Source organism: Hyperolius riggenbachi, chromosome 6 (genome assembly GCF_040937935.1).
Source record: "Hyperolius riggenbachi isolate aHypRig1 chromosome 6, aHypRig1.pri, whole genome shotgun sequence".
Lineage (NCBI taxonomy): Eukaryota > Metazoa > Chordata > Amphibia > Anura > Hyperoliidae > Hyperolius > Hyperolius riggenbachi.
The window spans coordinates 308315868-308332078 of record NC_090651.1 but is presented as its reverse complement, the minus strand read 5'-3'; the positions used below and the strand labels follow the sequence as shown (position 1 = coordinate 308332078).

The window sequence follows — 16211 nt, the reverse complement described above, 5'->3', positions numbered from 1 at the left end:
ATTAAATAAACTGTGAAAACATTTGAACCGTTGTCATCCATGAAGGTGCACCAACACCTTCCTTCTTTTTAAATAGTTTTTAATAATTATTTTATAGTTTTTGGGCACCCCCTGTCAGTAGTTATCTCAGGAGAATTGTTGCAGTTCTTGTTCTGCCAGAAAGTAGTTCCTAATCTCCCTACTCTTGATTTTGTACCGTATTGTTGTATTACACAGTACTACTAATACACTTGGAACCTCCAAATACTACATGAGAGATAACCAATTTATTCTACCGATGTTTTCCATAATGGAGGAGCTGGCAGTGTTTCATTCCCTGACGCTAACATCAAAACCATGAGTGTGAACTGGACTGAGTCTTTATCCGCAGATTGCATGCAATGTATTGTTTGTGCTGTTACTTCTGCAGCGCATAAACTTGATTTAACCCCAAAAATCTTTGTTGTAAAGTGTAAACTGTACAGTTTAGTGTGGTCTGTACTGAATTCACTCTTCTTTATTCTTGCCCAGTGATCTTGCCCTCAGAAACTGCCTTCTCACCTCAGATCTGACTGTCCGAATAGGAGATTATGGCATTTCTCACAACAATTATAAGGTAAGGGCAATCTGCTGAACATTAAACAATTAACATTGATTTAGAGCCCAGACAGGCTCAAAGTTGAAAATATATGTATTTAATTGAAGTTATGACTTATGCAATGCAAGGGTTAAAGCTCCATAAACACATGTGACCGTGGTTGCTGGAAACGAACGACAAACAATGGGGCGGCCGATAATCATTGTAAAAATGTCCCAACAGTAAAATGTAATAGTTATCATACATGTACAGGGTTACATAGTTACATAGTTATTTTGGTTGAAAAAAGACATACGTCCATCGAGTTCAACCAGTACAAAGTACAACTCCAGCCTGCTCCCTCACATATCCCTGTTGATCCAGAGGAAGGCGAAAAAACCCTTACAAGGCATGGTCCAATTAGCCCCAAAAAGGAAAAATTCCTTCCCGACTCCAGATGGCAATCAGATAAAATCCCTGGATCAACATCATTAGGCATTACCTAGTAATTGTAGCCATGGATGTCTTTCAACGCAAGTAAAGCATCTAAGCCCCCATTAAATGCAGGTATAGAGTTTGCCATAATGACTTCCTGTGGCAATGCATTCCACATCTTAATCACTCTTACTGTAAAGAACACTTTCCTAAATAAATGGCTAAAACGTTTTTCCTCCATGCGCAGATCATGTCCTCTAGTCCTTTGAGAAGGCCTAGGGACAAAAAGCTCATCCGCCAAGCTATTATATTGCCCTCTGATGTATTTATACATGTTAATTAGATCTCCTCTAAGGCGTCTTTTCTCTAGACTAAATAAACCCAGTTTATCTAACCTTTTTTGGTAAGCGAGACCTTCCATCCCACGTATCAATTTTGTTGCTCGTCTCTGCACCTGCTCTAAAACTGCAATATCTTTTTTGTAATGTGGTGCCCAGAACTGAATTCCATATTCCAGATGTGGCCTTACTAGAGAGTTAAACAGGGGCAATATTTTGCTAGCATGCCGTGTTTTTATTTCCCTTTTAATGCATCCCAAAATTTTGTTAGCTTTAGCTGCAGCGGCTTGGCATTGAGTACGATTATTTAACTTGTTGTCGATGAGTACTCCTAAGTCCTTCTCCAAGTTTGATGTCCCCAAATGTATCCCATTTATTTTGTATGGTGCTAGACCATTGGTACGACCAAAATGCATGACTTTACATTTTTCAACATTGAATTTCATCTACCATTTATGTGCCCATATAGCCATCCTATCCAGATCCTGTTGCAATATGACACTATCTTCCTGAGAGTTGATGATTCTGCACAATTTTGTATCATCTGCAACAATAGCAACATTTCTCACTACTGCATCTACTAGGTCATTAATAAATAAATTGAAGAGCACTGGACCCAGTACAGACCCCTGTGGGACCCCACTGCTAACAGTCTCCCATTTTGAGTACTATCCACTGACCACAACTCTCTGTTTTCTGTCCATTAGCCAGTTCCCTATCCATGCACACAGACTCTTTCCCAGTCCTTGCATCCTCAACTTTTGCACCAGACTTTTGTGGGGAACAGTGTCGAAGGCCTTTGCAAAGTCCAAGTATATCACATCTACAGCATTCCCAATATCCAGGGTGGGCCATTTATATGGGTACACCTTAATAAATTGGGAATGGTTGGTGATATTAACCACTTTACCCCCGCGCGTACGGATTTCTCCGCCCCTTTTTCCATCCTTTCACCCCCAGGGACGGAGAAATCCGTACTCTGCGCACTCCCGCCGCTGTCCGCGCTCCCGCTCGTAAACACGCCGCCCGCCGCTAGTAAACACGCCGCCGCCCGCTCGCCCGGAGATCAATGAACGGGAAAATCCATTCCCGTTCGTTGATCTCAGCCCCGCAATGATCTGCTGCCGCTCGGCTGAGCAGCCCGATCATTGTGAAAAAATAACAAAGTCCCAGCCTCTTTCTACTTCCTGCAAGAGTCCAGAAGGACGCTTGCAGGTCGTATGAAACAAATTGGTAATGTTGCCATCTTGTGGCCAAATAGTAAACTACACCCTAACCATTTTTTACACACAAATAAACTTGTTTTACACAAAAAATTAACTCCTTACCTCCCACACTCCCCAATTTTTTTTTTTTGTAATTAAAAAAAAAATAAAAAATTTACAATTTAAAAAAAATACATAAATAGTTACCTTAGGGACTGAACTTTTTAAATATTTATGTCAAGAGAGTATAACACTGTTACTTTATAAACAATGGGCTTGTAATTAGGGATGGACGCAAAACTGAAAAAAATGCACCTTTATTTCCAACTAAAATATTGGCGGTAAACATTGTGATAGGGACATAATTTAAACGGTTTTATAACCGGGATAAATAGGCATATACATTTAATGGGTTTTAATTACAGTAGCATGCATTATTTAAAAACTATAAAGGCCGAAAACGGAAAAATAATAATTTTTTTCCCACATTTTTTCCTATTTTCCCATTAAAACACATTTAGAATAAAATTATTCTTGGCATAATGTCCCACCTAAAGAAAGCCTAATTGGTGGCGAAAAAAACAAGATATAGTTCATTTCATTGCGATAAGTAATGATAAAATTATAGACGAATGAATGGAAGGAGCGCTGAAAGGTGAAAATTGCTCTGGTGGTCAGGGGGTAAAACCCCTCAGTTGGGAAGTGGTTAACTTCCTGTTTGTGGCACATTAGTATATGTGAGGGGGGGAACTTTTCAAGATGGGTGGGGACCATGGCGGCCATTTTGTAGTCTGCCATTTTGAATCCAACTTTTGTTTTTTCAATAGGAAGAGGGTCATGTCAATGGCTGTAAACAAAGAGAAACTTATAAATAACTCATGAAAGAATAAAGTTACATTAAACCCAAGCACATCATTGTTTTTCTTGTGAAATTCCCAATAAGTCTGATGTGTCACATCACCCTCTTCCTATTGAAAAAACAAAAGTTGGATTCAAAACGGCCGACTTCAAAATGGCCACCATGGTCACCACACATCTTGAAAATTTCCCCCCTCACATATACTAATGTGCCACAAACAGTAAGTTAATATCACCAACCATTCCTATTTTATTAAGGTATACCCATATAAATGGCCCACTCTGTAGACTGATCCATCCTATGGGATTGGATGATAATCACTGTTATTTGTTTGTATTGCATGTTGGCAAAAAATTAATCCATTCAAAATACTCATGTGATGCAAATTTTACACTTCCGGGTCCTCATTTACATGTGTCCAATAACCACTGATTGCCGTCGCTGAATTCAATTGCGCTAACGTCGTTTGTTCAAAGCAGCCCATCTGTTTTCAAATGACCAAGGTAGTAATTGTGTACGGAACTTTAAAATACCTACAGACGTGAGACAACAGATTGACCAGATGTCTGGTTGTAATGAGGTCAAATTTCCCATCCCAGATTAGATTTCCCTTTGACACCACCAGCTCAGTGCAGTGCCTTTACCCATCTCTGTGGTAGTAATGGAATGTGCTAAGGATTTCTGCTTAAAGAATCTGGAACATGGGAGTTCTTTAGGGCAGTCTTAAAGAGGAACTCCAGTGAAAATAATAATGTAATAAAAAAAAGTGCTTTATTTTTACAATAATTATGTATAAATGATTTAGTCAGTGTTTGCCCATTGTAAAAGCTTTCCTCTCCCTGATTTACATTCTGACATTTATCACATGGTGACATTTTTACTGCTGCCAGGTGATGTCAGTGGAAGGAGATGCTGCTTGCTTTTTTGGTAGTTGGACCCAGCTGTAAGCAGCTGTTATTTCCCACAATGCAATGAGGTTCACAGACTGGATGGTCCTGACATCACACTGTGGGAGGGGTTTCACCACAATATCAGCCATACAGAGCCCCCGGATGATCCATTTGTGAAAAGGAAAATGTTTCTCACGGGAAAGGGGGTATCAGCTACTGATTGGGATGAAGTTCACTTCTTGGTCACGGTTTCTCTTTAAGGTTTGTACTCATTGGAAGATGGATCGGGGAACCCTTAGCAATGCTTTAAATTCTTCCACTACTACGGCCTTCCCAAAACTATAATGAATGTATATTGATTTCAGTGGCTGAATAATAAACAATTGCATTTTAATACTCAGGAGGATTACTATATCACTCCGGATCGTCTCTGGATCCCGCTGCGTTGGGTTGCTCCAGAACTTTTGGATGAAGTTCATGGAAATTTAGTGGTGGTAGACCAGAGCAAGGAGAGTAATGTCTGGTGAGTTTCCATGTCTTCTTCATCACCTTCATCCTGTATTAGATTTGTTTGTTGTGTTTCTCCAGAGACAGCTGATCAGTTTATTTATATACGAGCCGTCTGCACGGATGTAATGCATTATTTAAGACACGGCACGTCACGCTGTGCATATTTATTATTTTTCCCAGTGTTTGCTGGCCCAGAACTGTCCTGATTTCTGAAGTAGCAAGCTTGCTGCAGTAGAAGAAAAATAAGCCTGACTTTAATCTGCAGAACTGGGCGCTTTCCGGTTTTTAACTTCTTCACAGGCGATTGGGTATATTATTTTTATCACACTAATGGCATAAAGGTGGCTTTTTAAAGATACAGGGCCTGATGTACTAAATTCTGATAAGATTGCCATGCTCAGGGAGCGCAAGGGAATTTTACCGCTACTCACACAGGGGGAGCACCAGTCATTAAAGAGAACCTGTAACAAAAAAAAAGTTCCCCTGCGGGGTACTCACCTTGGGAGGGGGAAGCTTCAGAGTCCCAATAAGGCTTCCTCCTGCCCTGTAACTGCAGGCAATCCAGCGCTGGCTCCCCCGAAGTGTCCTGGAATCCTCCCTCGACAAGCTAGACAAGCGCTGATTTATTTACCTTTCCTGGCTCTAGCGGGGGCGCTGTTGCGGCTCTCCACATGGAGATAGGCGAAAATACCCGATCTCAGTCGAGTCCGCTCTACTGCGCAGGAGACTTGCGCCTGTGCAGTAGAGCGGGCCGACAGCGATCGGCTATTTCCGCCTAACTCCGAGGTAGAGAGCCGATACTGCGCCTGCGCTGGAGCCGGGAAGGTAATTATTTACATCCCTGCTGTTCAGGGAGCTTTATCACTGCCGCCGTGGGACCGCGGAGGATGGGGGAAGCCTCAATAGGATCCGGAGGCTTCCCCCACCCAATGTGAGTACCCCTCAGGAGAGGTTTTTCTCATTACAGGTTTTCTTTAACCCTTTAGCACTGTGTGAATTACCGCGGTAACAGTGTGCTATGGTAACATGCCTTACCCCGCCCGTTACCATAGCAATGCACACGCTAACCCGGTAATGCTTGTGTTGCTATTGGGTTAACGGCTGGTGCTCCACTCCACCTGTGTTAGTAATGGTAAAATTGCTGTGCACTCCTTACGCTTGGCAACTTTAGAGAGGTTTAGTGCATCAGGCCCCTAGGCCCTTATTCAATTCACTTTGGGGTTTATTCACTAACCTAATTAGCTCTAGAAACCTACTGTTACTTGCTCTATAACACTAGGGTGCCTTAATTGTAAGTCCTTGCATGCCAGCATTGTGTGCATAATTAAGCTTGGTCAGAGGAGCGCACGCTATGCTGCATAGCGAGCGCTGGTAACTTACAGCTGCTAAGTGACGCCCTGTCACTTGACAGGCAGCCTGTTGGGCCTATCAAAATGCAGGGATTACATTCTTTAAAGCCACTGGACCCGAAGGGGCTCAGGGCGGGACGAGTGGAGTGCTCATTATTGGCAGTTAAGGGGGTAAGTTACCAGCGCACACTGTGCTGCGCTACCACAGCATAGCGTGCTCTCCTCTGACCAAGCTTAATTACGCACACTATGCTGCCACTAGCGGCCGTAGCGTGCAAGGCCCTAGTGTAATAGCGCGAATAACAGGAGGTTACTCATGCTAATTAGGTTAGTGAATCAACCCCTTTCTCTCCTAAGTTTTCTCCTAGGAGATAATTTTTCATCTTCTGTTTAACCACTTCGGTACCAGCAACCTCTGCCCCCTTAAGGACCAGAGGCTGCTGGTACGCTAAAACGCTGCATACGGCTGAATCGCCGCAATAATCCGCCGCTCCCGCTGGTCACGTCGTTCTGTCCCCGCCGCAGGCTGCTCTCTCTTCCGTCTCTATGACGGCAGAGCACTGTGCACCGGTCAGGAGCCGCTTTCATTGGCTCCTGACCCTGTCACTCAATGTAAGCCAATGGGATTGGCTTACAGTAATGACAGGGCCAGGAGCCAATGAAAACGGCTCCTGCCCGGCTCCCAGTGCTCTGCTGTCATGGAGGCGGCAGGACAGCACATTGTGGTGGGGACAGAGCGGCGGGGATGGGTGGGGGCGCGCGGTGAATGGGACGTAGAGTTTACGTCCAGTCAGAACCGCAGTGCCACCCGCCCGACGTAGATTTGTACTGCGTCGGTCCCTAAGAAGTTAAATTAACTTTTTTCAGCACTCTGCAATTAAAAAAGTACCAGAAAATATTTGAAAGGGTACTGTCAAAATTGTTTTCAGTATTTTCTTGCTTGCTGGTGGCTTAAATGGTATTTTATTGATAGGGTGTGGAAAAAAAGTGAATTGAATAAGGTCCATAATGCTTTTTTTTAGCATACTTGTGTCAGCATTATAATTTTTTTTTTAAGTCTTTATTTATATACATATGTACGCACACATTATCCAGATGAAATGTTCTTATTCTAATAATTACAGTACTAGTTGTAGTAGAAGTAGAGTCAATAATGTGACCGCTCTGCACAATCTGCAATGTGGGTAAGGTTGCCCATTAACGGTACAATTTTTTCACCAAATGCGATCTTTCGATGCGATTTGTACGATCATATTGTATAGAAAAGTTGCCGTTTATAAAGGCAATCGATAGTGAAAATATGATCGAATTTGAAGAAACAATTGTTCAGTAAATGTGAACATTCGATAACTGCCTTCAGATTACTTACGATCATTCAAATCGCATCGAACGATCGTATTTAGTGAAGAATCATACCGTTAATGGGCATCTTAACTGTGGTGAACTTTAAACTAAATAATAACTTATCAGTGCATCTACTAATCTATAACTGCTAATTTTTAGTGTGACACAAACTGCCAAATTTAACTATACAAACCAGAATGTATTTTCTCAGTATATTGCTTCAATATATCTTGCATTGCTTTTTTCCAGGTCCCTCGGAGTAACAATGTGGGAGCTCTTTGAATTTGGAAGTCAGCCATATCGACACCTTTCAGATGAGGAGGTGCTGACCTTTGTCATCAAAGAACAGCAAATGAAATTGGCCAAGCCTCGACTCAAGCTGCCCCATTCTGATTACTGGTGAGGGTCATTTCTCAATCCACCAGAAGTAGTTCCAGAAAACCAGGTGAACAGTCAGTATCCATTGGGTATTGATTGTTTACCTGATCGATCACACTACATACAGTAGTAATGTATGTACCTACGGGGGAAGGAGGAGGGGTTTCATTGTTTACATTATCAGTGGCTGGACGGTGTACTGGTTAAGGGCATCGCCTCTGACATAGGTGACAAGGGTTTGAATCCTGGTTGTAGTCAGTACCTATCCAGTAAGAAGTCCTTGGGCAAGACTCCCTAACGGTGGCCTATTAAGCATTCCCTTAGTGGTTGCAGTTCTGGAGCGCTTTGAGTCTGGCAGGAGAAACGCACTATACAAATATTAGTATTATTATTAACCACTTATGACAAGCTGACTTATAAAAATGTCCTGCTACAGCCTCTTAATGGCTCCAGGACATTTTTATCTAAGTCTAACAGTGCTGCTGCCGCTGTGCGCGTAAAAATAGTGAAAAAAAAACACCAAAGAAAAAATACACCTTTATTTCCAAATACTATATTGTCGCCATACTTTGTATTAGGGACATAATTAAGATGTTGTGATAACCAGGACAAATAGGCATATAAAATGTGTGGGTTTTATGAACAGTAGCAGTGTTTATATTAAAGAGAGTCTGAAGCCAAATTAAAAATGGCTTTTTATATTATATTCAGCAGGGGCATTTTTGCCCCTGCTAAAACACTGCTATCCCGTGGCATAACGAGGGGTCTTTACCCCCCAAATCCCCCCTACAAAATCCACGACCAACTTGGTCATGGATTTTGCTGCCCCTGTGCGCTTCCGTGTGAGGCAGGGCTATGAGCTGCAGCCCTGCCTCACACGCGTCTGTCAGCGGCGGATCTCCGCTTCTCCCCCGCCCCTCTCAGCGAAGGCAGACTGAGAGGGGCGGGGGAGAGGCGGAGATCCGCCGCTGATAGACGCGTGTGAGGCAGGGCTGCAGCTCATAGCCCTGCCTCACACGGAAGCGCTCCCCGGAGGTAGCAGGGGGGATTTGGGGGGTAAAGACCCCTCGTTATGCCCCGGGATAGCGGCGTTTTAGCAGGGGCAAACATGCCCCTGCTGAATATAAGCTTAAAAGCCATTTTTAATTTGGCTTCAGACTCTCTTTAAAACTATAGGGGATGAAATTGGAGAAATAGTGTATTTTTTTATTTTTTCCTTGTTTTTCCCTTTAAAATGCATAGAAAATAATTACTGAAAACAAATATCAACCCCAAAAAGCAGAATTCGTGGTAAAAAAAAACAAGATATAGATCATTTCATTGTGATTAGTAGTGATTAAGCTATTGGCAAATGAAATGGATGAGCCCTGAAAGGTGAAAATCGCTCTTGTCCGTTAGGGTAAAAACGCCTTTGGAGTGAAGTGGTTAATGAGTGCATATTTACTTGCCATTTCTTCTAGGCTCTGTCTGCCTGCCTAGCTCTGTCCCCTGTCCCAGTGTTCCCTGGCAATCTCAATTATTCATTAGTGTTCTCTCACTGCCCGTGGGGGGACACTCCATGAACAGGGTGGGGCATGCTCAGGTCTCTTCACAAATAAGAGTGGCAGAAGGTGGCAGTTTGGGGACAATACAGCTTCTCATATGTAGCTTTATTGCCTTTTGATCTAATAATTTGTGGTGATTGGAGCCACTATGGGCCCGATCCAATTCACATTTTCTCCTAAATTTAACTCCTAGGAGATAATTTTTCACCTTCTGTTTAAAATAACTTTTCAGCACTCTGCAAGTGGCTGGATAGTGTACTGGTTAAGGGCGCTACCTTTGACATGAGAGACCAGGGTTTGAATCCTGGCTATGGTCAGCACCTATTCAGTAGTAAGTCCTTGGGCAAGACTTCCTAACACAGCAGGGTGGCCTCTTAAGCGAGCCCTCAGTGGCTGCAGCTCTTGAGCACTTTGAGTACAACAGGAGAAAAGTGCTATGCAAATGTTAGGTTTAGGAAAAGTACCAAAAAGCAGGCGAAAAAGTATTATCAAAATTATTCTGAGCTTTTTATTGCTGGCTGGGGGCTAAAAAGCTTAAAAGGAATTTTACTAATAAGAAGATATCACCTAGGAGAAAACTTAGGAGAAAACGTAAATTGGATCGGGCAATATAAGTGTAGATACTAAAGGATGTCTTTCGGTGTCCTTGTTATACTCCAAATCCCTTCCTTCCAGTTTAATAAAAAGCCCCAATATCTCTAATCCACACCCTGGCTATAATTCTGATATGGAGTTCTGCCTTACCCCTTTCTGATATTCACAAAAGAATGAAATCGTGGTTATTGGCAAGTGGGATCTAAAATGGATTAAAATTAAATTGGCCAGGTAGTATCCTTTTCTCACCTTGTGTGGTCCTTCTGGTAATCTGAGGTGGAAAAAAGGTCAGAGAAGATAGCATTTGGGCCCCTTGACACCCACTCGGCTCTAGGCACTTGCCTAAGTTACCTTGTGAATGATCCTACTCTGAGTAAGATATATACATTTCTCATATTAGCTGTTATATTTTTGTCAAACTGGAATACATTTGATGATACCTTAATATATGTTTCTGTCGTCTTTTAGGTACGAGGTGATGCAGTCCTGTTGGCTATCTGTTGAACAAAGACCTACAGTGGAAGAACTGCACCTACAACTTACGTATTTGCTAAATGAATGCTCTAATCAGACAGAGGAGAGCTTTGAATGGCGATGGAATGCACTTAAGCCAAGCAAATCCTCAGTGGGTCCTCTGCGCCATTCAGATGAGATTTCTGCTTTTCCGCTGCTAGATAACTTTAGTGGTGGAGATGGATTTCATGCGGACATGGACGACATTTTGACTGTAACAGAGAGTAGTCGTGGGCTCAACTTTGAGTACATGTGGGAGAAAGCTAGACTGGGACGATGGAAAGCAAACTCACAATGCCAAGATTACCCATCAAATAATGGAGGGTTGACTGTGCCTGCTAATCCATTCTACGATTCAAGTCATCAACATTCACGTCAGAGCTTGGAAACCCCAAGTGTGGTACCAGTTATCAGTGCCCGTAGTCCATCAGTAAGCAGTGAATATTATATCCGCCTAGAGGAACATACAGACAGAGGAAGTGGTGTAGACTGTACTGTCTGTGCTCCTAGTCCAATCTATGAAAGAAAATATGACTTGCAGGAGCAAAGGACACTTCATCAACGTTTGTCCCTAGGAAGCCCATCTTCCCCTATTGAGCCTCTCTTCTCTTCAGACTGGGACCCTCTTGAGAGTGGTAGAACCAGTCCAGATGACCCTCCAGCTCACCTGATATTACATGAGGTTCCTACACTTATAGACAGATGGACACCTAGTAACAGTAACCCTTTTATTACTATAGGGAGAGATTTGCCTCGTTATGTAAACCCTTTCCGTGGTCCATTGGATAGGGAATTATCAAGGCAGGTACAGGAAACCTCTTTGATGGAGCCTTCTTTACCTGATGTATTTTCATCTGACTCAATTCTGAATGTTTACAGAGACATAGAAGATCACAGAAGGAGCTGGGATTCAGATACTCTTGAAGAAAGGGGTGCTGGGGAAACTCTTGCAGGGGATCCAGAGTCCTTGGCAGAATTTTTGGATGATCGTGCTTCACCCTGGGATTGTGAGCCCTCACTTATGGAAGATCAGAGCACAGATAGCAGCAGTAGCAGTACGGACAACAGCAACCACCGTAACATGCCCTCTTGTCCGTTGTGTAGTAGAGGTGTCATGGGTAGCCTTCAGAGATGCTCTTGTGCTATGTTACGGGGAGATGTGGTAATTGATTGGACCACACATGTTGCCATGCATCAAGATCATTATGGATTGGATGATGATTCTTCGTTAAAAGTTGAGCAAGGTTCTTTGTCTGAGTGCTCCATACCAGCTCGAACTTTTGGTGACGGAGATCTCTATGCTGGGCCTTTTGGAGACAGTCTTTGTGCTGCTGAACATCAAGAGTTTTATGACCCTCTAATGGGAGCTGCAGTGAAAAGCTATGACATACAAGACTATCGTAATCGAAGTCAATTAAAGACTTATGAATCCTTACAAAAGAGTATTTCCAACCACCCTCCTTCCCCTTTCATAGGAATTTCCAACTCAATGGCCAATTGCAGTGTAATTGTCCCTATTGAAATCCCACCTCTGTCTACACTTGCTGAAAGCATAGAAGAGGAGGAGACAATAGAAATAGCTCCAGATGTGTTGAAAAGGTTCCCGGTGAACCATAATGCACTTAACACAGAAAAGACACAACAAGATTCTAGGGCAACATTAGACTCTGTTGATTCATTGGACATTCCCTCCAATACTAGCTCATCAGATGTATGCAGTCCAGCATCTCATTTTTCGTCTCCTGGGCAAAAGTTTGGAGACAGTGGCTATGATACAGAAAATACATTCTCTCCCGAGTTCATCCTAAAAGATGTCAAAGAGGAAAGGGGAGAAAGTACAGGTCTTAATGATTTAAAATTACCTTTAACCCCTATATCAGAGTCAACTAGTGACTTGACTCTAACAGAAGATTTATCTGAACCACAAGCTACTCCTATGGAGGATGACTCCTCCCTTAGAATGTTGAACCTTGCAACACCACATCGAGATTCGGCATACTTTTCTGACTATGACAATGAAACAGATAAGCATGGTAGAGCATCTTGTCAGGTGCTTAATGGTGGTGATACAAATGGAATATGTTCTGATGAAATATCTGTTGCAATATCAATAGAAGAAACATATCAGAATTGTGAAGTTGAAGAATCAATATCAATAGAAATCAATCCACAAAAGGACTGTGTTGGAGTAGAGGAGTTGTCTCAAGAATGTTCAAAATTAAAGGATAAACAACAAAATCATCATAAAACTGAATCCCTTGAGGATATCACCAAAGAAGCTAGAGAAGACATTTTGAATTGCAACGGTGGAATAAACCCATCCTCAGAAGAAGACTTAAGTCTCACTGTCTCTGAAGTTACATCTTTGGAGCCACAAGAAAAACAGGAAGAGTGTTTTCCCATTATAGATCAGAAGAACTCAAGTGAAAATATGCTCAAAAAAGAGTCCGAAGGTGGGTTCGTAGTTCAGGTTTGCAAAGAGCAGCTTCTTGTGTCCTTGAGAGAAAATGTCACCAGGAATGTACTGTCTACTTTTGAATCAGGGACTGTAAATTCCTGTGTTTTAAAAGACCAAGCTGTTTTGAAATTGTGGTCGATGGAACCTACGGTAAGCCCAGTTACTGAGGAAAAAATAAACATTGAACCTTTGTATAAAGAATCTTTGGAAAACCCAGAGACTATTGAAAGCAAGTCTTCTCCTGCAAGTGACCTCTGCAAAGACATAACTTCTACAGAAGAATCTCATGTGGTGGATGTTAATGAGAGTAAACATGAGCATGAAGACAATAGGGAAGAGACACAAAAGGGGGAGGATGAATTCATCGATGAGAAAGAAGACTCTAAACATGAATCCAGAGAAGAAACTGATCCACTGCAATTAAAACCAGCCACGGAAGACTGTGAGAAAAAAACAGAGGAGGATCCTGTAGGACAAACAGATGGACAAGTGCCGCAACCATCCAAACTCTTTTTAGACTTTGGTTCAGCCCCAAATTCTGGCAGTGAAGCCATAAAAGGTAAGATGCACATGCTGTACAGTATAGGCTTTCTTTTGTCTAATGCTGATGTTAGATATATACATGGCATGGTTTGAATATTGTGCCTAGGCATTCATTGGTTACATTTGCAGAACGTAATCCTAAAATAGATCATAATGCATTTATTCATGTATCTAATGGAACTTTTTTATCCACCAGTCATCATTTAGAAGTTCATATCATACTGTCCAGTACTCTTGATCTTGAAAGACTGCCAAAATTGCATTTCATTTTTTCCATGTAAGTAAAACACAGACTATTACTAAGTTCCATTATTCTGTATCCTCAGTCAAGCAATGCATTTTTTATATAAAGAAGTAATAAAGCTAATTAAGGGAAACAGACTAGCATATAGCAAAGTCACCTTTGAATGTATTGTCCATAGGAGTGTTTGGAATCATGGCTATTGCAATATTAGTGTAATGTTGAATTAACTCTCTTTGATGTGCTGCGTTGTGGTCATTGCACCCCCCCCCCCCCATTGTTTTTTATTGTAATTATATTTACATGGTGTTCCTCCCTCTAGTCTGTGAAATGAAAATCCAGGAGCTGCTCAGCACTTTTGTGAACAGTTTTTAGAAAACCGCATCATATTAAACAGTACGGTTTGAAGAATTGCTGTCACAATGAATTTGCTATATGCTGCACTGCTTTCTTTACCTTGCTTAAGTCCTGCCTCAGTTATGCTGGTTTAGCCTGTTAATGACTGCTTAGGTGCATTTGATGCTATATGTCCCACAGAACAACAGATCACAATTAGGTAAGACTGAATCTGAGAAGGTATGCAAGTTCTGTGATCTTACCATACTGGTTTTGTTTAGGTATTGCAAGAGCCACTTTTGAGAAATCTATGTAATTTCTCTTTCATCCAGCAAGGCCCATAATTTTGAGTCAACATTAGAGATGGCCCGAACCTCTGATTTTCAGTTCGTGACCCTACAGTGAAAGTTCGGTTCGCAGGAACTTTTGCGAACTGCAATAGACTTCAATGGGGAGGCGAACTTTGAAAACTAGAAACATTTATGCTGGCCAGAAAAGTGATGGAAAAGATGTTTCAAGGGGTCTAACACCTAAGTTTTTTCAGTGACTACAAGAGGGGGAAAAAAATCTAAAAAAAAAATTATAGTTTTTTGAGAAAATCGATTTTAAAATTCTCCTTCTGACAGTGGGAAAATTAAACGCTCACCTACTTTAACGGTTAATAGCAAAGCCCCGTTAAAAGCTAGAAACACCAGAATTGCTGGGAATGTTAAGAAGAACAGTGGGAACAAGAGGGAAAAATGTTTTTCCCCCTCCCAGGAGAAATGAGTATAGGGGTACCCCTTACCCATTTCCACAAAGGGTTAAATGAAATAGAAACACAACCAAAAAAAAGTCCTTTAATTTTCTTAATTAACCAGAAATACTTACCTGTACCTTTAAAAAAAATTCCCACACCAATATCCTCGGTAAACGATCCAACGAATAATGTATCCTCTTATCTTGCGATCTTCAATTAAGTTGATTGAAGATCTCCGACACCCCCCACATAGCAGAGAATGCGTCCTTTGGGACACATAGCTGCTGACTCCCGCTGTCTCTCCCCACCCGACTGCCTGCACCTATCAACCCCCACCTAGGCTGGCACCCAGTGCACCCATTGGTGCACTGGGTGCCAGCCTAGGTGGGGGTTGATAGGTGCAGGCAGGTGGGGAGATACCGCGGGAGCCGGCAGCTTCACGTCCTGCTCAGGACGCATTCTCTGCTATACTAACGGCTCATGAATGAGCCGGATCTTTTTAATGAATCGTTCTTTTTTTAATAAATCGACTCTTTTTTTTAAAATCGATTTTCTCCAAAAGTATAAGGTCTTTTTGAAAAACATTTTTCCCTCTTGTTCCCACTGCTCTTCTTAACATTCCCAGCAATTTTGGTGTTTCTTGCTTTTAAAGGGGCCTTGCTATTAACCGTTAAAGTCGGCGGGGGTATATTTTCCCATGGCCAAAAGGAGATTTTACATTGAAACTTTAAAATCGATTTTCTCAAAAACTATAAGGTCTTTTTGAAAAAAAATGTTTCCTCTTGTAGTCACTGCCTTCCTCTACATACCCTGCAAATTTGGTGTTTTTACTACATAAGGGGACTTTGCTATTAACCGCTAAAGTCGGCGGGCATTGAAGTCTATGGGCGAACCAAACTTTTGAAAAAAGTTCCTGGTTCACTGCGAATGCGAACCACCCAAAGTTCGCCTGGAACCGTTCGGGCCATCTCTAGTCAACATCAAACCGAATTACCTAATACTGGTAAACTGGTCTGGGAAGGGGAGTGCCGCACCCAAAATTTCACAGAGGGAACCAGTGGCGTTTAGTTATGCCCCTGGTAGGATTGAGAATTTCATCATGTTACATGTAGTGTCAGGGTTTCTTCCATCTCTTCTTGCTATGATCAGGTAATGTTCTCACTGGTGTATGGATGACAAAATGAGGCTGGTTAAGACTTGAATTCAGAGTCCATTTTGCAACTGGAATCTAGGAGAACGTGTGATGGAAATCCTTGAATCTGTCTGGAGCATGACAGTGGTACCTTAAGGCACCTTGTGTTAGCTGCTCACTTACAGAATTGTCAGATTAACAAAAGTAATGAACTAGGAGGCTAGGACAAGATTGGTTTAAAGTATCT

At 42.0% G+C, this 16211-nt stretch overlaps 1 protein-coding gene across 5 annotated transcripts in view; it reads left to right on the top strand.

Moving 5' to 3' along the window:
* Positions 1-16211, top strand: part of LMTK3 (lemur tyrosine kinase 3) — a 153202-nt gene that overhangs the window by 123238 nt on the left and 13753 nt on the right. For 4 of the 5 annotated variants that reach the window (XM_068241288.1, XM_068241290.1, XM_068241287.1 and 1 more), the window contains exons 10-13: positions 511-595; positions 4685-4806; positions 7736-7885; positions 10471-13532. In XM_068241288.1, coding sequence (XP_068097389.1) covers positions 511-595; positions 4685-4806; positions 7736-7885; positions 10471-13532 — 3419 coding nt within the window. Of the gene's footprint in view, positions 1-510; positions 596-4684; positions 4807-7735; positions 7886-10470; positions 13533-13712; positions 13794-16211 lie in introns of all 5 variants that reach the window. The other variant, XR_011022177.1, reaches the window with a different exon arrangement.